The sequence below is a fragment of the Apis mellifera genome, linkage group LG9, assembly GCF_003254395.2.
Source record: "Apis mellifera strain DH4 linkage group LG9, Amel_HAv3.1, whole genome shotgun sequence".
NCBI classification, from domain to species: domain Eukaryota; kingdom Metazoa; phylum Arthropoda; class Insecta; order Hymenoptera; family Apidae; genus Apis; species Apis mellifera.
This window is the reverse complement of record NC_037646.1, coordinates 5,299,540-5,321,778: the sequence shown is the minus strand read 5'-3', so window position 1 is coordinate 5,321,778 and position 22,239 is coordinate 5,299,540. Positions and strand designations below refer to the sequence as shown.

At 35.3% G+C, this 22,239-nt stretch overlaps 2 protein-coding genes across 9 annotated transcripts in view; both read left to right on the top strand.

The window, feature by feature from the left end:
- The window catches only part of LOC409024 (tropomodulin), a 223,300-nt gene that overhangs the window by 139,160 nt on the left and 61,901 nt on the right, over nucleotides 1–22,239 (top strand). The window lies entirely within an intron of this gene.
- LOC411344 (fasciclin-1) overlaps nucleotides 18,801–22,239 on the top strand; it is a 295,001-nt gene continuing 291,562 nt past the window's right edge. For 3 of the 7 annotated variants that reach the window (XM_026442646.1, XM_026442644.1, XM_026442643.1), the window contains exon 1: nucleotides 18,802–19,405. In XM_026442646.1, coding sequence (XP_026298431.1) covers nucleotides 19,289–19,405 — 117 coding nt within the window. In that variant the 5' untranslated portion in view covers nucleotides 18,802–19,288. Of the gene's footprint in view, nucleotides 19,406–22,239 lie in introns of all 7 variants that reach the window. The other 4 variants (XM_026442647.1, XM_026442648.1, XM_026442645.1 and 1 more) reach the window with 3 other exon arrangements.

Here is a 22,239-nt window from a genome sequence, read left to right as displayed (position 1 = left end):
TACAAGCCTAAATATCTCGTTTCCTTCATATTCTTGGAATGAGATGAGGTTCACTCGTTCGATAACGTAATCCCAACGATATGACACGGTATAGTGGAACGGAGAATGGCCGAGAAAAATGATTTTCGTGATGTATTTGCCGGGTATAATCGTGCGCGCGGTGTATATACAGCGGATCGTTGCTTTGACGGAAAAACGTCAGGGGAAATCGGGGCGTAGTTAGACCAAAAATATGAACTCGATCCTCTCGTGATATTAAAGTTATCACGATGCGTTTGATTTTCGTTGTATCGTCGAATACATTAGGGGTTTGTCCGCTTTTTCGAGTGGATTTATCGGTGGTGGATGTTCGATTGTGCGTGACGTTCGAATATAATCGAAGACGATATGGTTCGAATAAATAAATAAGTGTGAAAAATTGAACGTTAGTTATTATTCCAACAAAGTTTCATATTGTTCCGTATTTATTTAAGTTTCTACAAAAATAAATGCGATTAATTTAACGACAGTTGAAAAATTGTCAATAATAAATGAAAAATAAAATATTGTTTGGACGAATAATTTATGATTTATCGTTTAAATTTTCGTAGCTTCGATCTATCCTTCACGAAAGTTCACGAGAAAATGAACTCTTATTGCGATCTGTCTTTATATAAAAGGTCAATCTTGTAATCGTTGACTAGAAACTAGTGAAGTGGAAATATACGATTTTCTCAATCACGATTTCTCAATCATTTCACAATTTTTATATTTTTATCTCCTCTTTATAGTCTCAATAATTTGGTACATCAATATAAATATATATACATTTTGTACTAATTAAATTTACATTTTCAATCGTATCTATATTGAAACATTTTTAATCTATCCCTGTGTCAATTAAGGGATCTTCATTATTTCATCTTCTTAAGTTTCTTTCTTAACTCTATTCTCATTTCATTCCAATATCCTAAAAAAATAATAGCCAATATATTAACAATATATTTAACCAATGTATAATTCACAATTAAAAGAAGAAATCATTCCAATTATAATCTACCCTATCCATCTTCATTCAAACTACTTCAATATCTCGTAACCATCAAAAAGTGAACATCCATCCAATTTGATCCCGAAATAATTTTTCGTTGACCGGTTCAATCTCTCTCGAGTCTCTCTCTCTCTCTTTCTCTTCTCTTCTCTTTGAAAGGAAAGCAACGATTCCCTCCCCTTCACACGTAAACACATCACGAAAGAGAGAATCGGAAGAAAGGAGGGGGAGACGAACAATCGTTCGTTTTGCTCATTTTCTTCCCCGTTATTTTCAGAATCCTTTTAGAAGGAAAGGCCGAAGAAATTCCAGGCCGGCCTTTCCATTCTTACGGTAACACAAGGAGCGAAGGAATTGGTTTTCTTGTCCATTTCCTTCATCGACACCCAAAGGTATCAAAGGGGCTAAAGACTATTCAATTACAGGGGGCCCACGTGGACGAAATCTTAGCTTCGATATCGAAATCAAGCTAAATATCGCGACGATGTATAATTTTTCATAAGATAGATCCTTTCTTTAGAGGAGTTTAAAGAAGGTCGATGATCGTTGCTTCGTGACTGAACTCCATTTCGAACTCTTGGAAACGATTTGACGATTCTGGCAATCATCATTATCCAATGAATCCCACTAGGGATAATATCTCGATAATTACTATCGTTCTTTAGATAAATAGTCCGCTTTCTCTTTTAGAAATAAATCGAAGAAATAAATAAAATTTACATTTTCTTTCAAATTGTTCAGATTTCAAATTATCTGATTGATATGATAACTCTTTGGTCATCGTGTCGAAAATTCGATGATGCACGATCCGAAAGATTTCGTCTCGACGAAATGTTTGAAAAGCGAGGAAAAAGAAAAAGAAAAAAAAAGAAAATAACCCCTTTCGATTGCATTAAAATTCGCAGTTTGTCCATTTGGCCTGACACCGACCAGGATATCCTTTTAACTCGGAACGAGGCAAATAACCGAGCGTAAGAAGGAAGCCTGGTTGTTTCGATATCCTCTTTTGTTTAACGTATATCACCGGCCTGGAATATAAATCGTCCTCCATCGATCCCGCGACAGCCACTCGACACGAGGCCCTTAAGGGAGAAAAATCCCAGGGAAAGAGGAGTACACCGGTATTGATCAACGACGATCACTTAGCGTCAATTTCATCTTGGCCGTGATTTATCGTATCGCGGAATATTGCGAAAATCGTGTCCAACCCTGTGCTACAACATAATACCCTATAAATTCTCGGCTGAGTTTGCGGTGATCGACCGGATCGTGTGTCGAGTAACGAAAAGAAAAAAAACAAAAAATTGACAGGAAAAACCACGGATCGAAGTGAATTGGTTAATTGTGTTACTTTATACCGTCGCTTTAGGGGATTATATAGTTTCTTTATTGGTAATTTTTATAAATTATTCGAACGATCATTATTTTGTTTCTTTTCAAATTGTTGTTCTCTCTCTTTTCGAATCGATTCTCGATCGAAGAAATTGTTGTAAAAGTGAAACATTCGAGAAAAATAGGAGAGACGAGGATGATTATCTCATTCGTGACATTATCGAGAAAGATAAATTTTCAGTGTGGAAAATTATTTTCTGAATTGAAACAAGTGTCGTGACGAATAAATGCGACGAAAAATCGTTTGTTCTCCAGGAAAATATCCTGTGGAGGGGAAGAAATCACGTTCACGAATGAATCATTACTCTTATGAATGTTTTGCCTCGAGTTTAACCGCGTTTTCTGTTATGAAGTTGAACGATGAAACGAGTGTCTGGATAAAGCAATACGGTCTCACGCCCCTTATTTCAAAATTCCACGAGTTCCATCGAAAATTCTTCCCCAAATTCCCCAATTTTAGCGTTAACAACTTGCGCGAGTTAAAGACCGCAAGTTTTCCTCGCCTTTCCGTTTTTCACCTTGCGGATATTAATAAAATGGCACAAGAATGCTTGCAAGATCCCTTAAAGTATGCTCCCATAGATTTTTTTTTTTTTTCATCTTCGTAAAAGAATTTCGCGATAAAATAAATTTCCTTATTCCTTACCCATAAAAATTACCCGAGATATTTAAAAGGAATGCAATATTATATGTTGAAAAAGGTATGATTGCAAACAATGATCTTGATTAAAATAATAATAACAGATAGATTTTTAAGATTCTGTGACAACGTTGAATGAAAAATTTTTAATCAATTAACGATGAATTAATTATCGAATAAACGAAATTCGATTTAAAATTTTACTTGAAAAAATTAATAACGAATTGGACAATTCATATATCGCTAATACTATTATATTATATATTTATTATAATTATTGATAATTAATTTTAAAAATTTAATCTAAAACTCGAGCCAATTTTGTTTATCGAATTTTGTTTATTAAATATCGATCGATGATATAATAATGAATCGCGATGGTAATTATTTTCCCAATTAATTTAATAAGAATAAATATTCAAAAAAGAGGGGGCGTCATCGAATCTGCATATTAAATTTATCGTTATACTTGTCATTCGTCCTATATCGATTATTCAAATTTCTTGACTCATTTATTTAACAACCACCCTCCATTTAATGCTGTATAATAAATTCAAACATCAAGAAAATTTTTAATCGTTGCCCCATTTTAGAAAATTCAAATAATCAAACGAAAGTTGTTATCGTTCTTTATTTTATAATTATAAAAAAAAATTACACGAATCGTGAGATATCTAACTTGAAATTTTGAAAATTATTTATAATTATCATTTCACGACAATTCTAATAGAAAATATATATACACAAAGCAGAAATATTAAATATTTAAATTTTCGAACGGAAAGAGGACAAAAATCATTCGAAGAAAGAAAGTCGAAAGAAAGAGTAACGAATCGGAGGATACGAAGAAGATATCCAGAAACGTTTTCACGATTCCTTGAAACTGGAAAGGAAAAAAGAGGGACGGCGGAGTACAACTTTCGCATTATAACGCGAAACCTCCATTTCGAGTTGAATCAACGAGAGGAAAAGGGTCTGACACTCCGGCAAGTTGGTTAAAAGTCTCAAAGGGCGGATGTTCTTTTCTACAGTCTTTACAGATTGCAAAGGACATTTGTCAAATTCATCCAGCTGATGGGGCGAACAAACAGAGATGGAGGGAAAAAGAAGGAGGGGGAGGGGGAGGAGGGAGGATTTTCTGCCGCTGCATTTGAAGTCCGATTCAATTCTTTAGGATCAAAGACGGTTGAAATGAATTTACGGGGCAGAGGAGGAGAAGGAGGAGGAGGAGGAGGAGGAGAATATTTTCTCAACGAATGTACAGCTGATGTACATTTTTGCAAATATTCCTAAGAGAGGACCGGACTCTTTCTTTTCTATCTATTTAAACGGAATTCCTTTGTTAAAATTATATTTGCAAAATAATAAACGATTCTCAATGCTTGTTTGTTTAATTAAGGTTATCGCCTTGGTTAAATATTTTTAGTTTGCGTTTTAATTAAATTTTTCGCCGTCAATTTTCATTCCTTTTCATCTTATTTCTATACGTACAGAGAACGTCAAATAAAAAATTCGAAATCTACCATCGAATTAACAATAATTCACAATGAATGGAAAACAACCCCTAAGAAATTTTCAGAGGAAGAGAAAAAAATATTTGAAAATCTTGTTAACTTGTTCTCTACGATATTATTACATTTTCATTAACAGAACATTATAAATATTGGCGAGCTATATTTAATAATAATTCAAATCGTGCAACATTCGATTTCAAGTACTGTGATTGAAAGTAAACAAAAGCGTTGTTCTCTACATCTTCATAATCTTCTGTGTACAAATAAAATTCTTCTATAATTTGAAAAAAATTAAACCACTTTCAATAAATCAAACTTGATAATAATTATCGAATTAATAAAAAGTTAGTAGGGAGAAAAGTTTCCAGCTTTCTCTCTTCTCGCAGATAAACGCAAATCGGCGCAGTATCAATTCTCTTGAGGTAACAATTACGACGTGTCCCATAGTGAACGTTAAAAGTTGCTAATTAAATGATGGCATATAGCTATCGTTATTCCCCGTATTTTCAATAGAGTGCAACGTTGAATTATTTATATCTCGATCGCTAATTAACATTTTAAGTTTGTAACCTGGAAACAACGGCAAAGTTCAATTATCTCGATGGTGTTCCATGCCGATCTCTCGTTAATAAATTTTCGAGAACGAAAACAAATTCTCTTCTCGCTTGCAAATCTCCCCGATCTCGATCATTTTTCATCGACTTTCGTTTTGAAAGTTTGGGACAAAAGATGCCCAATAATGTTAATAATTATAAAAAGAATATATATGTGTGTGTGTACAACGAATACGAATTTTCCAATAAAAATAATTGGAAGCTGAATGTAACTCTTTATAATTGGAATTTTATTTGTTCATGATTCAATTGCAATTTTTCAAATTAATGTATCAATAATTGTTATGGGAATTGCTCGATATGGTAATTTGACTTTTTAATAATTGTCCTTTATATTTTACATTCATTTAAAGTATATTTCAGTAAATAATATTAAGAAATTTTACGAAAATCATTTCCATTTTGTCATATTTAAAATTAAACGAAGGCTAAATATCCTCCTATTCGAAAATTAACGAAAAAGAAAATCTAAATTGCAACGAAACGCGAAAGAAAGAATTTTTAATAAAAATCATAATTTTTTGTGAATAAAATTCTGGATTTAATAAAAAATAATATGATAACGATTTTCCAAAACTTTCGATCGATTCTTACTTTTTATCTCGTTTAGAAATGAACGTTTCCATGACAACTTCGCTGGATATTGTTGAAATATTTTTCCACCACGTTATCTGAAACAAAGATGAATTAGATACACGTCACTTCTTGAAATAATCCACTTTTCCCCTTATACATTTGTATTTCCATGTGTTGCCTCGAACAAAAGCATCAAACCACGACTGAAACTCGAAGATGGTGTATATACTGATACATTCTGACCCTCTTTGCGACCTCCTACACATCTTGACTAATACCATTGCTGTTGCACTTGTGAAACCGTGACTATTATTGAATCTCTTTCTATGGATTTTGAAATCGAATACTTATTGATTTCAACAAATAAATTTTATAACTAAGATAACCCATAATATTTATTAACTTGAAGCTCCTCTTTGATTAATCTCTTAAGAAAAGTTGTTTGGAACCAGTCAATCTTTATTTTTCTGTATCCTTGAATTGCATATATTATAGCTATGATACACTGAATGATTTTCTAGATCAATTGATAAATCGTAATGATGTTAATCTTTAAAATTAATATACCAAACATATCTGTTAAAATTCTCGAGGATATTTTTTATAAGATAAAATTAAAGAAAATCCCAAATCAAGAATAATATCCAGAAAGTAACTTCATTCTAAAATATTACTTTTGCAAAATGGAAAGGAAAAAATTACCTGTTTGTAACAAGGTAAACGAAAGATCCGGAATTTGTGCTGAGACGTTTTCGCCACGCGTTTCGGCCACGGAATCTGGACGAATTTAAGCCGAACTCGGCACTCCGGCTATTTGAACTCGTCCAGCAAAGTGCGACACCTGCGGTTTTCGTAAGTCAGCAATCAGAATGGAAGGAAGAAGCGGTGGTGGTGGTGGTGAAACTGCGAAGAGGGAGGGCGTAAGTAAGTTGAAGAGAGAGGGAGAGAGAGTGGGACGAATGCCACCTCCCTTTGGGCACTAACCTGTAGTACTAACTAACGAACTTTCACAGTCCAACGCCCACTAGCCGAGTAATTAGCCTGGCTAACGAGCGATCGTTATACGAAACCGCGGAAAAGTCGACGATCTACACCTTAAAACGATCTATTGTTCCCGATACAATAAATTTCTTGCGAATCAGGACGGAACGATCGAGACAAAGCGCGATCCTCCAAAAGTACTTCTTCGCATATGTGTCTTACTTATTAACCATTACCTGCCAATTTCAAATTAAACCAATATTTCAATTATATAAAATAAAATATGATTAAATATATTTCTACATTTCTATTCTTCTGATCTGAATCAATGGATAAAAATTATAGACATTCTCTTCTCAACGATTTTACGAATTTTATAAATTTGTAGGGGATTAACATTAAATAGGATTAACATTATCCATTTTCTTTTTCCTTTCTTTATTATCAAGCAAAATAATTTTTCATCTTGATTCAATTTCAAGCAACAACGTTAATTTAACGCAAGAGAGTTGTTTCCTTGCTCCTTGTTCACATTTTCACAGGGGAAAATTCGTTTTTTTTAATAATAATGGAAAAATGATGAGAAAGATAAAGATTTCGCTTGTTCCTTAAGTCTCTCCGTCACAACCGTGGAACCGTAAAACCGTTTTAAAGTTCGCCGATATAATTGAGACGGTGATAAACTGTATTAGTTCGAATAAGAGTGGAATATGAAATTGGCTGGCAATTCAGTTAATAAGTACGCGTAACAGGTGTATTATACGGCACAATGCCGCGTTTCAATAATTACACCGCCATAATCAAACCTAGTATTCTGAATAATTCATTTATTTACGTTAGCCCCCCTCCCCCTCGACCGGAGAAAGGAAGGAAGAAGGGGAGGAACGTTCGGTCTTCTTGGTTTCTGGAAACTGAACGAAACTTTCGAATTGAAATTGCGGCGAGGCATTCATGGATGTACAATAACTATTTCCGCTTATACGCGTGTATATTCTTACGCGAATAAACTTCAACCTGAGCTCAGTAAAAGGGAATATCATGGGATAAATTTATTATAATATAATTATACGATTGATGATAATAATGAATGTTTGATAAAAAAACATTAGAGTTCTTCCTTTTCGAGAAAAGAAAAAGATTATTATTATTATTATTATTAGAATTGGAGAACGAAAGAGTTTTTCGAAAATACCATTATTCCTTCCTTCTCTTTTTTTCCAATAATTTTAATTATAAGAATATAAGATTAAAAATTGTTGGTGCGTTGAATAGTAAAGGTGAGGTAACAATTTGAAAAATATGTTAAGAAGGATCCACCTGGAATCCGATAAATCTTAATCACGAGACGACGAAGCGCGGGTAGAGGGGAAAAAATTAATCAGGATTCAAGGCTTAAACCAGTTTATTGGAAGCTTTTATCGGCGCTTTTATCGTAAGTGGCATGTGAAAATTCAATAGACTTCGTACATTCGCCATGGACAAATGAATTTAAATCAACGGACTTTCGTTTGCTATTTTATGCATGCATTACGTCGTTATTCCCAGAGATTCTTTCTCGAAGTACGAACAATAAACGAACGATTTAGCATATTGGACGTTATATTTGTTTAAAGAATGCATGTAATTGTTAAACATTATGCATCGCGCGTCAGGAACACGTTTTAAACAGGAACGAATAAAATGCACTGTACCGCTCCCTCGTTATTTTAATCAATTATATTCTAAACTTTTCGATCACGCAGCTTTATTAACTTCAACCTTCAAATATATATATATATTTTTATAATTTATCTATCTTCGTCAATAATGTTCCAAACATAATCCAAGTAAATCAATTTAAGATACTCTTGTACACTTTATATAAATAAAACGAACATATAGCTACGTACAAAATCAGTAAATAAGAGAGAATATTAGAGAAGGAAAGAAAAAAAAAACAAAAATGACAGTTTCATTTATATCCGATATATATATACACAACCCGGAAATGGTTTAGATATGGCGAAGGATCTCGTTTGCTTTTTGTTCCCTTAACAGCCAGATACATTACGGGCGCGTAACAAAGGAAAAATTCCCCGATGTCGCGGGTAAGGGAAACTGTCGGCAAAAAGGAGCGGACGACTTAATCGCACGGTAAAGAATCGGGGGAAATGAGAATGGGAGGCGGAGGCACCTCGTGGATCGTGGTTGTTAAACCGTAGAGCAGAGTTTCGCCCCCCTCCGTGATACGCGATTTCCGCGCCACTTGTGCCCTTTCTTGCATCGAGGTTTCGATTTACACGGGCGCCGCACGCGATTCACGCATTTGTCAAACGCTAACCCCCTTTCCCGACCGCTCTAACCCTGTCCCCAATCCCCGTGTCATCTTATAATAAGAGAAACGCTCGTAAACGAGGACTACCCAACGTTGGCCAAGTCAATTTGACCTTTTTTTTTTCAGATATATGCTCTCAGAAGGAGTCAAGGAGATCAACTTTGAGATTACTTGTAAAAATATCCTGGTAGAGTACATTTTTAATTCCATTCGTGGCAAAAGATTTCGAATATATTTTATTTCATGTCGGTAATTAATCCTTTCACCGTATCTCGAAATCCTTATTTATCGTGGAATTAAAAAATTAGGATCGTTTGTTACTTCGTAATCATCGAATCACGTAAAATTGTACGTCGGAAAACGAGTTGGAAAAGGGAAAAAAAAGGGAAATTTAAAACGACAGAACGGAAACTATTCTACACCGAATATTAATAACACTCTGATAAATATTTAATTGCATTAAATCACAGTCGTACGATTTACGAGTATTATACCATCCATTCGATTCATCCCTCTCAGTAGAAGAGATTATTCGTAACGTCACATATCCTTCGAAGAATCTCCCCCACCCCTAAATCTAATTTCGACTTCAAACTCGAATCTCATCCAACTTTTGCAAATTGGCGAAAGTTATAAATCCCGAAGTACAAACTTGAAATATTAATTTCCCCCCCTGTGAATTATCGAATTATATCTATATTCGTTAAACGATTAACGAGAACGATGGTACATAAGCATTATACCTCTCCCTCCCCTCCTCCACGTATTCTTTAATACGAAACACGGCCAAGTTTGCAACGACGGATATTGATTTACGAGGGAAGCATAATTCGCAGCCACCGCTACGAGATATCGATCCTCGAGCTCGTGAAAGTTTGCCCGCGGTTTGCCCCACTCCCATTTCTGGGTTATGACACATCGGGTACAATTGGCTATCGCGGGGATGGGTTAATTAATAACCCGAGTCAAAGCCAATTAATTTCAACGAGCCTCGTCTCGGCCCCTTACAAACGAATTTTCCCGCCGATCCCGTGGAAAATCTCGTGTGGGAAAATTTCATATCCCGGCTTTCACGCTTTCTCACCTCGCGCCAGTTTGCAATTGAAGGGATCGTAAGAAATTGGCCTTCCCCCGATTAATTAATCTGGCTGGGCTGGATTCAAGGAGATCGTTTAAATTTGTTCACTCTCGAGAGAATGGAAATTGTACATATTTTTATTTGAATCTGAATTTAATTATAGCATCGCGGAATTCTGTTGAAGAATAAAAGCAATTTTCCCACGCATCTCGATTATTATTATAACTTGAATAAAATAAAATAAATAAATAAATGAACTTTGCTTAAAAATTTCATTTCCACGTACGTTCCTTTCCATTTTTCACCGGTCCAGTCTTCAAATATGAAACATTCGATTTTAAAAAGTGGATCGATCGCGGGATACGTGGATTAAAAAATAAACCGACTCGCGTTTTTCGAAAAACCGTCACTCCCTGGAAGAAGAAGCCTCGACTCCTTCGAAAGGAGGAAGGAACGCGATGATGTACGACGTTCGAATTCTCGCGAAAAAGTTTCGAGGCAGCCACCTCTATGAAATAAAGCGTGGGCCACGATGTAACGCGCGGTTTATTAGACGCAAAGTCCGTAAATCATCTTACGGGTTATTAATTACGATACCCGGAGCCCGGTTATTTTACAAGCGGAAAATTAGCTTGCAGTATTACGCGGTTGCAGCATCACTCCGCGCCAAGATTCCTTAATACGATTACGTTGCTCAAGACTGCGGGGATGAAGTCACGCGAAGATGATTGGTTACGGGACAAATAACGTCTTGGATCATTGCTTCTTTCGATTCTCGTCTTTTTTTTTTTGTTTTTCATGTTGAGATGGGAATCTTGTTTTAGAAATTGGATTAAGTTCTTTTTTTGGGGAGGGGATAAAAATTTAGTATATTCTTCCTTTCTTCTTTTTTTCTTTCAGTTTTATTTTGTAATTTAAAGTTGAATGGATCGATCGATTCGAGCGTGATGATATTTATATTCTTGGGGATGTTCAATTTATCCATTAAATATTCTCCTTTATATTTTTTATATTTTACGTGTTCCAATTTGTACGCTGATCCTGATTATATTAATTCTATTATTACGAATTCTGAGTGTATATAATTATTCGATTTCCTCCTTTTTAAATTTAGCACTATAAATTCTCTTTACTTTACGCGGTTGGAAATCGATGGAGAAATAAATTCTAAGATATTACTTCAACTTCCAATTATTCCCTTCATAAAGTACAATATGCGTTCAACAAATCATTTCAAATATTACAAGAATCGGGATTTGACGTTATATTCAATATTCTGGTGGAAGAAAATTTTTATTTTTAATTGGAATAATTAATTGTACGTGAGTTGCATCAAATTAATTATGAGATAACAAATTTTAAAGTAAATATATATATATTAAACTAACAAGATTTTATTTAATTTTCCTAGCTATAAATATGGTTATTTGATACGAAGAAATTGGATGCTCAACAACTTTAAATTTACTTGTGTACAAGTACGATAATATTTTCTTATCATATAACGCGTCGTATGAAAAGTTATTCCTAAAATTGAAATTTCTCAAAGTTCTGAAGTGATGAATATCACTTCAGATCAAAAATTATATCATAATATATTACATCTTCTTTTATACAACCTTCTCTACTTCTTTTATAAATTTTCTTCAGAAAAATTTACAAATTCAACGCTATAACATTATCCCACTGTTGAACATAATCAATTCCCTGAACTTTAATATTTTAAAGTTCAATAATATTAAAAAAAAGAGTTCAAACACTTTCAAACATTCCTACATTAACGTTCCTCCCTGAAAAAAAAAATTTGTATTATCAATCTAACAAATATCCTTCTATAAATTTAAATCATTCAACAATAATCAGTAATAAAATTAACCAACATCTTAACTTCCTCCACCGAACAAAAACATCTTCCAGAATTCCAATCCTCGCGTCAACTTTAAAACAAACTTCATCCAAAAACCATCCCTCCCCTTCCAAACACGAAACTTTTCCACCATCACGACGCAAGAAGCATTATTCCTTTTCCTACACGAAATTTCTTCAATGTCCAACATCTTTGCGCCCTTATGAAACTCGTGTGTTGCTCCACCGCCATACACGTCTTTCTGTCGACGAGCGTTCCGCGTGTCGACGCCTTCGACGACAGGTAATCTTTACACGCGCGTTAAACCTCGCCTCTTACTCTTAGTACGCGTTAATTCGACGAGACGTTACGTCCGATGTATTAATTCGCGTGAATTATACGTTATATATATATATATATATATACTCGTTTCTAACAAGCGACGTTCAGAACGCATTTGAGAAAACGACGGCCGGGTTTAACTCGGGACCGAGAGAACTAATCCGAACATTCCTTACGCGGCTTACAAGCGTCGCTTGTTTCCGCCTGTGCAATTGTGATAACATCTTGTTGCTACAGCACTACCCCCCCCCCCTTCCTTCCTTGATACCGCTTCCGCGTGGCAGTTCGGCTTGCGTAACGAGCCATCCTGAACGAAGCTCAGCCGTCGTCGAGCATCGTCGACGTTGCCCCACATACGCCCCGCATACACCTGCCGGCATATGTGCGTGTAACGCACGCCTCGCCAACTGAATACGGTTAGCCCTCTTAATAACGTGCTGCCTGGATACGTGTCGTGGGTGGATGCCGTCCCTCTTTCGACACGACACCCTCTACAATATGGCGAATATGGTTGGATCCTTGATGCAATCGATCGATCGAGGGGAAGCTTTCAAGGTGGACAAATTATTTTTATTATTTATCGAATCATAGGTGAGGCGGTTCTCTTAATCTGTTGAATCGTCGTGACGAGTTTAAGAGGATGTAAGATGATTCGAGATACAAGATTTCTTTTAAAATGAGTCAAGTTCTTATTTTCAAGGGAATATTGTGGGATTATATTATTTATCGAACGAGGGTGAGACGGTTCTCTTAATCTGTCGAATCGTCGTGACGAGTTTAAGAGGATGTAAGATGATTCGAGATACAAGATCTCTTTTAAAATGGATGTTGAGTCGAGTTCTTATTTTCAAGGGAATATTATGGGATTATGAAAATTCATGCTCCATATGTAGGGAGAAACATTGAGAAATATCGTCATTTTACGGGTTGAAAAATACGACTTTTTGCAGATTTGTAAGATTGTTGTCGAGGAGATTGTAAATGAGCATCCACGAAAGTATTTTTTAATATTTGGGAGGGGAATGAATGAATCCAGATTAGATGGATCGTGGAATTGAACGTTTGATCAGTTTTCAACGGAAGATTAAAAATATTGATCCGGATAGCGTGGAGAAAGAAGTTTATAAATTGGAATAAAATAAATTACCCGTACATTCATTGATTCTATCCATTCATTCGTTCAACCAGTTTAATTGTTCTGCCCCCAAAACTAACGCATCCGTCATATTTCCTCTGCCTCGCAGGATTTTGACTATCACAGGTCAGTTTCCACTCTCGTTTGATTTGACAATAGCCTTTTTTTTTTTTGTATTTCATCAAATTCTCTCTCTCTCTCTTTCTCTGGTCGATTGAAACTAGATACAGCAAGATCTATCATTTGCGATCTATATCGATTATTCTTTTCTCTACTATATTTCCAACTAAATTAATACATTCTACAATTTTTCGAATATTTGTTGTTTTTTTTTTCAATAATATATGTAGCTGCTGTATAATACTATAAAAATATCAAAACGTAAAGAATTTTGTAAACATCAGAATATTTATAACTGCGATACAAAAATGAATATATATATTTTTAATATTAATTTTACGAATATCCTTATAAAATCCTTGTCCATCAAACAAAAGAAACAAGAGACAAAGCCAAATCTAAAGAATTTAAATTACAATCTTCCTTTCCGCGATAATTATTCCTTAACCACTAAATCTCTAAATCTTCCTATAACCCGCGTCTGAAAAAAGAAGAAGAAGAAGAAAAAAAAGAAGAAGCTAATTAAAAAGAATGGTCTTATTTTATCCGGACGAGGTGGGGGAGGCGACACAGAAGGAACGGTCGCGCGGAAAGGGAAAATGGAGAGACGGGACACAGATATTGCGAGGAGGTTGTTCACGGTTGCGGTGCCGTAAACTCTGTTGAACTCTCTGCGCTTTCTGCGATGCGGAGAACCAGCTGAGAGTGTAGGGGGCACGAGTATGTCGTACATGCCGAAGACGCATTAATATTAATGTACAGGGATTTACAGCGACACGACGACGACGAGGCTGCTCGAGCCTCGTGGGTAGGATGTATGTTTACAAATACGTTCTCTCGATGTAGAAACGGAGCTGCGTCTATGCCCAGCCCAGCATAGTCCAGGCGCGTTCTTCTTCCTTGCCGGAAGTAGACGCTGGCAAACTTGGACTCCCCGCATCTTGCACAACCAGCTCCTCCCAAAGGTGTTTCCGCCACGGTGTTTCTCGCCGCAGAAATGGTTAAAGTGTGTCAAGCCGTGTATCTTACCTTTTCTCGACCAGGCTCGCTTCTGAAAATCGAGGGAAAGGAAACGTAGCCTCCTCCTCCTCCTCCTTCTCCTCGTTGGGATATGTCCTTGCATTCCTTGGATTCCCCTTCGTCACACGCGGAAAATCGACCAAGCATTTCCTTCTCTCCCGTCTTCATCGCTGGGCGACGAATCTCTCGAATAATTTCGCAGAGAGAGACGTCTCAATTCCTTAACGAACATTTTTCGTGAAACGTTTACGATGAAATGAATAGAATTTTCGGGGAGATGAGGTTGCACGTGATTGAATTGTTGAATTTCTATAAAATGTTTATGGTTTTTTTTAAATAAATTATCATTGCTTCTTCTGTTTTAAAGTTAAATTCATGCCTCGTTAGATTCAAATAGTTTGATTTAAGTATTTTATTAATGTGGAATAGTTAATAGCGAGTGTGGACCGTTTGAAGTGGAAATTGCGGTGAAAATCGGTGCGATATAAATACTGTATTTTAAAGGGATAATTTTGAAAATTATCATCGGGGATGATTGGTATAAGTGAGTTACTGAAAAAGTTAAATTGGTGTCGCTGGTTAGATTACGGGATAAATTTTATGGAAATTGAATGCATTTCGCTTTAATCCATTTTTTTTTTCTTTATCATCTAAATATATAACGAAATAGAAAAATTTCTGTCATCAAATGGATATAATGATATTTTAAAAAGCGATAATCTCCATTCACGTTTCATAGAGAAATTTTCCTTTGATTTTTCGATTCGATTGAAAAGTTCGATCCTTTTTGCTTTAATACATTTTTACAGCTCTGTAATAATTTCGAAGAAATAATTTGATAATATTTAAACTTGTTATCGAGATCGTTTTAACGCAGAATTTCAATTTTTTTTTTCTTTCATCTCGATCTTTCTTAAAATTCTCGATTTCAAAAATTTAGAAAAATTGCACTTGTGCCAAATGTATTAAAAAAAAAAGAAAAAACATTACGAAGAGAAGAATTTTTAATAAATTTCATCCTCTCCATATTCGTTGAAAAAAGAAAAAAAAGAAAAGAGAAGAGAAGGAAATGTACAAAATATTTAATCTATAGAAACTTTCCTTCTCCTATCTGTTGATACCATCGAATGCTCGCGTAAAAAGTGGAAATTCTATTAAAAAAAATTAGATTTCACAAGGCCACGAAAAGACTAATCTCCCACTATTGGAGCAAAGAGAAAGTTAAAGTTAAACTCGATAAAACGTTTCATTAAACCGTCCACGTGGTCCGCTTTATTCTCACGCGATATAAAGTTTCGAACCGTAATTCTCGCGGAATCGCGAGCCGCTCGATAATTTCAACGCGATCCCACACAGAGTGCCTTCTCCATTTTTACGACGTTTTAACGTTCGGAAGAAGATCCATCGGGATGAAAACGTGTCGATCATTTTCACATCTATTGAACCCCCAAAAATTGCCTCCTAGAATTTAACGAGAATTAAGTTAAATTAACGTCACACGCGAATGCTTTACAGTGCCAATACAGTGATGAGTATCGTGTTCGAAAAGGCTGCGTAGTGTTGTTCAATCGAGTGTGGAATATCGCATGATCGATGGTTACCGTTCGATCACACCCGCGGATTATCTATTTTTGTTTTAGAACGGGCGTAGCAAACCTGCTCATAGAAATCATTCGTATGGAACGTTGGATTCATGGGAAATTCTAGGATTATTCCGTCCCTCCGTATCAGAACTTTTGAATATTCTTATATAAATACGAAATTCTATGACAAGTGTTAGAATTAGAATTACATTGATATTCCACAATAAGAAATGTTAATATCGTAGAATTATTTTGTCTTTCGATGCACATCTATCAATTTGATATTGAAAAATATTTTTACCTTAGAATTTTTGTCCCAAAGATTTTTGTCCCAATGATGATGGCGGCGAAAGCTTAGAGCGGAGTAGTTGCTCAAGTAACCGAAATTGGTTCGTCGGTGGGGTCAAACAGGTGTATCTAGGCTACTAATTACCTAAGGGATTGGGACAAACTTAGCAATACTCTGGGTGTACAATTGGAGGCGAACAGGCGAACGATAGGGAAGTTCCGCAAGCCCATTGCGTTTATATTCGCGATCGGGATCCTCCTTAATCCTCATTGTCTTAGGAGAATCGGTCTAAGTCCACCAGGATGCTCTTGATACCTCTTTGGATCGTTGAACTTGAGAACGAATTTACAATTATGCGGTGTTTCCATCTATCTAGACAAGACATCCGTACAACCGACTGAAAATGAAAATTTCTACCCATCTACTATCCGCCAAAATTATCGTGTAGAGCAAATTTTCCCGGGTATTTTATATTAAAGAGCAATTTCTAAAGATTAGACTCCGTTTAGATTATTAATGACGGAAGTCACGACTATGAGTGAATGTATTAAGGGCGGAGCTAAGACGGAAGAAGGTCGGAGGCTGTAAAGCCGGAATTAATTAATGGCAATCACTAAGGGTACTTAACTGTACGTTCACAGTACACTTTGGTCGGTCTCTGGTCCTTCTTTGAACGACGATAATTCGTCGTTTCTCGTTGCTCGAGTCGGATAGACGGTTGCCACTTGGCACGGAGGTAAATTGGCGCATTGTGCGCAACGTTATTGTTCTCCGTCCCCGAACAGAGGTGGATTTTTTTCCAAGCTGATATATATATATATATAAGTCCGGGCGAAAAAAGAATGTAGCAGGATGGAAGAACCGAGTCTTTTTCATATAGCGTGACTTTGTGCTTTTGGCTAACAGCTTCGAGTAGCATAGATTCGCAGACGAAGCAGAGAGAAGGGAAGACACGCGCGGCTTCTTGAAAGAACACTCGTAGAGAACGAGAAAAGCCTGTAGACGTGACATCTTTCTGTCTCTGTTGAGATACAGTCGGGGATCTCGTAGTAGTTGGTCAAGGAGAGGGTGGATGACGTCACGCGCGACGATCATGCCTCCGACTGGGAGTAGCCCTGGCCTTAAGAAAAAGATTTCTGTCCTTTCGAACAGACCAGACTTTCTTGGGTGGAATGTAAATTGTGACAATTTGTATCCTGAAATTGATAGTATATGATTTCTTTTTTGGACTAAAGTTCTGGTATTTCAATGTGAAATGTTACTTACATGTATTGATCAAGAAATTTGAGGGGGAAAAAAATTATTAAATATATTTGAAGAATGTTAAAAAGATGTGTTACTTAGATGTATAATTTAGAATCAGGATAGAATCAGGATAGCAATTTCTGTTGAATAAGAGAATTTTACAAATATATATATATATTTTTCTTAGAACTTGATTTAATATCTTTTGTGATAAGATTATATTTATTTTTCATATAAATTTTGAAAATTGTATAATTTAATGAACAGATTTATGATTTTAATAATTTAATTACCTTTTAATTACAATGAAATTACAGTTGAAATAAATAAATATGTTAATAATCAATTTAATTATTCCTCACTTATTAATAACATTTAATACATTGTATTTTATGTGTTTCATTACTTTCATTTATTTATTCTTTTGCAATAACAATGAAATTATATTTCACCTATGAAACATAATACAAGTTTTACAAAATCTTTAATTATTACAACTAACCTCATCATATCATATAATTTCTTTCTGATCTGTATGATTATTTACAGAAAAAAAAATCCATATTTACAGTAAATGCATACCTTCAGTGAAACTCAAATAAATTTTTCTTGGAACGAGAAGCAAATATTTATAAAACATTGTAATCATTCGTCATTTCAATTACGATTTAGAAATATATTTTTAGGTTAGCATCCAATCGTTCTTTCGATAAATCACTTTTTCCACGTTCCGATCGTTCCCTTCATTCGTTCCAATCAATCTCATCGAAACACGTTATTTATCAAACGTCGAATCCATATTATTTCCAATATTTATACCCAAACTATGACTTGGAATAAATTCTAACCAGAAGACCACTTGCAAAAGAGAGAATTGAACGACCATTACGACTCACGAGTCTCATCGCGATACGGGTGTGTTTAATGTGTGTCGCGGCGAGCTATGGGTAACGCGTGGCGCAAGGGAGGGGGAAAGTCGGACGCGGCGGAGGGGAGACGACAGTACGGTATACCGAAGACTCGTTTCGGTGGTGTGGTGGGGGCTACGGGGGTCCAGGCATGGAGAGGGCGCAGTTCCGCGCCATCCTCCGTATCGTTGACACGTCCTACGAAAAGAGTGTGGAGTCATTCGGTACGTTTGCTTCTCTCCTGACTCGTCTTGTGCGTTGATTCTCGGTCCGAGAGTTCTCCTCGTGACGTCGAACGATCTTGTCGTTCAGTTTCTTCGTGTTCTCCAACCCTGTTTATTATTACGCCGTTTCGTGCTTGACGAAAAAAAAAAACCGTTTTCCCCTTTTCAAATACCGCGCGTGCGGCGGTAGTGCGCATACCGTGCGACCATTAGGTCGCTGACTCTTGAAATTAGTCGCTATTGCGCGTTTTCGACCTATCGAAGTTGCTGTGCAGTAGAGCGCGCATCGACCGTGATCCTCGATCGTAGTTTCGCGTCGTTTCGTTTTTCTCTGTGCCGTATTATTGAAAAAACTACTGTTCCGAATAGTGAATTGGTGAATTTCGTGCGATCGTGACATTCTTTGTTCGAATCAGTGAACATTTCACGGAGAAACTATGTCGTCAATCAGCAATTGTTTGTTCACCGCGGCTGTCCTGATTGCCTTTGCAATCGAAATTATCGCCACTCAAACCATGGACGCCAGGATTCGCGATGACTCCGACTTATCCCAGGTAAGAATTTTGATATTTTTCCTCCTTTTATCTCACATGTATTACGCGTTTCGAGTATAATGTTCTCCTTGGCGTGCAGTGAATGTGTTCAAATGAGTCATGTCCTTCGACTTTCATCACGAAATACATCGAAGCATTTTGGCGCGTAGACAAAAAATAAAGTAGTTAACAGATGGCGATAACAGATATTTTTGTTGATTCGTTTTTGTTGTTTTCTTTGATATTCGTAACCTTCTATAACTTTAAACAGTATTCCATCGTAATAATATATATCGCGATATATATATTTCATAGTAGAAAGAATTCTTGGAAACGAAGCTGACAAAATTAAATATGGTGTACATTTCTGACGTCATCTAACGACCTGTGAAGATGGCGCATTAATTTTTTAGATATAGTTATGATTGAATTTAATAGTATCATATTTCTTTTCGTGAAAAATAACGAAATAAAATACAATGGTATAAAACTCCAAATGAAGAAAGTTTTTAATTCCGAAATATATCTCTTTCGATTTATAATTCGAAATATATTTCTATGAAAATTCTCCCAAATATATAAATACTTCGATATTGAATCGATTTTTAATTCGGAGTACTTGTGAATTTGGCAAGATTTTTCTTAAAAATATTTTATAAATCGAAATATTAAATTATTATTAAATAATAGAAGATTCATTTATATAGAGGATGTTTTAGGTTTAGAAATTATTTTCTTTTGCTATGATCGTAACATCGAAATCGTATCGAAATCAGATCACGTATTATTTACGTGGATTTTCGTGTTAAGTGTTATTATTAGGACCTAAGGAGTTAATTTCTTTTTATATCATCATCAAATTGCCAATAGAAACTCTAACAGGTTTTTTGTCGAGTTAGAAGTGAATCACTTTATTTTAGGGTCCTCTCTATGTGCTAACCTTTATAGCAAGGTTTACGCACCATCTCACATCATTCTGTTAATTAATGATGCAATAAAAGAGGTTGACCAATATAAAATCGAGAGCTACTCGACTCTTTCTTACCCTTACCCTTATCAAATGGACGTCTTTTCTTCCTTCTTTTCTTAATTTTCACACGTTTTATATTACATAGCTTATAATTGATAGATAAAAAAAGAAAAATATTTCCTATTACAGAAGTTTGCGTTGAATAAATCATATCATTTTTTTCGTTGAAGATAGTTGAAGATTAATTCCACAATATTATTCATCTTTTAATGGAAAAATTATTTCTACAATTTATTAGACGTATATTTTTATAAAATACTTTTCTGTATTTTTCAAATTCTAGATTGTAGATTGTTAAATTATACAATTTTTTACATTTACCCAGTTTTACTTTGTTTTACTTTGTGCTTTTTTTACATTTTTCTATTTTTATTACTATGGATTAGAATCGAAAAAAATAACGTTAAAATAACTATTCGTAAAAAGTAACATTTTTTAAACTACGCGAAGGATCATAAATATTGGATTTAATTGAAATACAACAATTATTATTTTATGAAAAAAAATTTCAAATGTTGTATTAAAGAAATGATTACTGAAACACGCGATTATTTTTTTTTTATATTTTTAAACTAGTCCAAGATATTAAGATCGTACAAACGATCCAGTTCTCTTTTCATTCGATCCAGTTAATTTTCTCTCCTCAGTTTCACGAGAGGAGATCGATTCCAATCAATACCGAAGTAAAATATATTTTATTCGATCGAAATTATCTTTATCGCTCGATCGATCCAATTTTTCACGCGATATCATTTAAAAAGACGAGTTTCATAACCGGAGGCGGCTAACCTTTCGCGTTTCACGTTTAGTTAAATGGACTGATCTACATTAAATCCTCCTGGGATTCCTTTGGCGGCTTTGAATTCACCTCGCTGAATATTACAATAATGCGTATCCAGCCAGGCTTCGAAGCCAGGCCGAACGGGTCCCACCCACCAACTTGTTGCTGCGACAAAAATCGTCAGGATGTTTTCGCTTGGGGCTAGTTTTCACTTCGATCGATTCAACAAACTACTTGCCAGCGTGGTCCTCGAACTCGATTTTCGCAGCTTTTATTTCATTCCACGCTCGCCACCCAACTTCCACGATTCTTTTTTATCACCGTATAGAAATATGATTCACCCCCTCGTTTTAACCTCTTCGTGGTTCGGGCCTTTTTATTTCGTCAATTTTCTTTTTTTTTTTTTTCTTTGATTCTTGATCGATTCGAAGTTTCGAAGTTTCTAGTTTTATTAATATTGTGCATAGGAGACGTAAAGATTAAATTGTGGATGATAGGTAAATTGAAAAGATAAATTGTACGCAAGGGAATGTTCCGAGTGTTAGATAATTAATATCAGAGAAATATGGATCGTTTAAATTTCATTATGTTTTCAGTGATCAGGAAATAATGAACCTAATATTACGCGATATGCTTTCGAGAAGTATAGGCGGGCAGGAGTTGCTTACTTACGAAGGAACATTATAGCTAAAGTTTAGAGGCAGAGTGCAGGAACTTCTTAGAGAAAATTGATCAATTTTGAATTATTTATGAAGGGGAAAATTCAAACCGAGCTTCAATTAAAGAAACAAACAAACTTACTTTATTCATAAGTTCGCATAATAACTCCATATCGTTGCAAAAAATTATTTTATATATATATTTCACGTAGATTAACATATTTCTTTTCAAGATTTTCAATCTTCCACCTTCTTCTTTTCTTTCCTCTTCAAATAATATTGCTTTTATTTCTTCCATAATTACAATCAAACCGTTCGATGCGATAATTTTTAATGAAATTCCTTCAAAAACTCACAATTTATCCTCATTTACTGGACAAACATC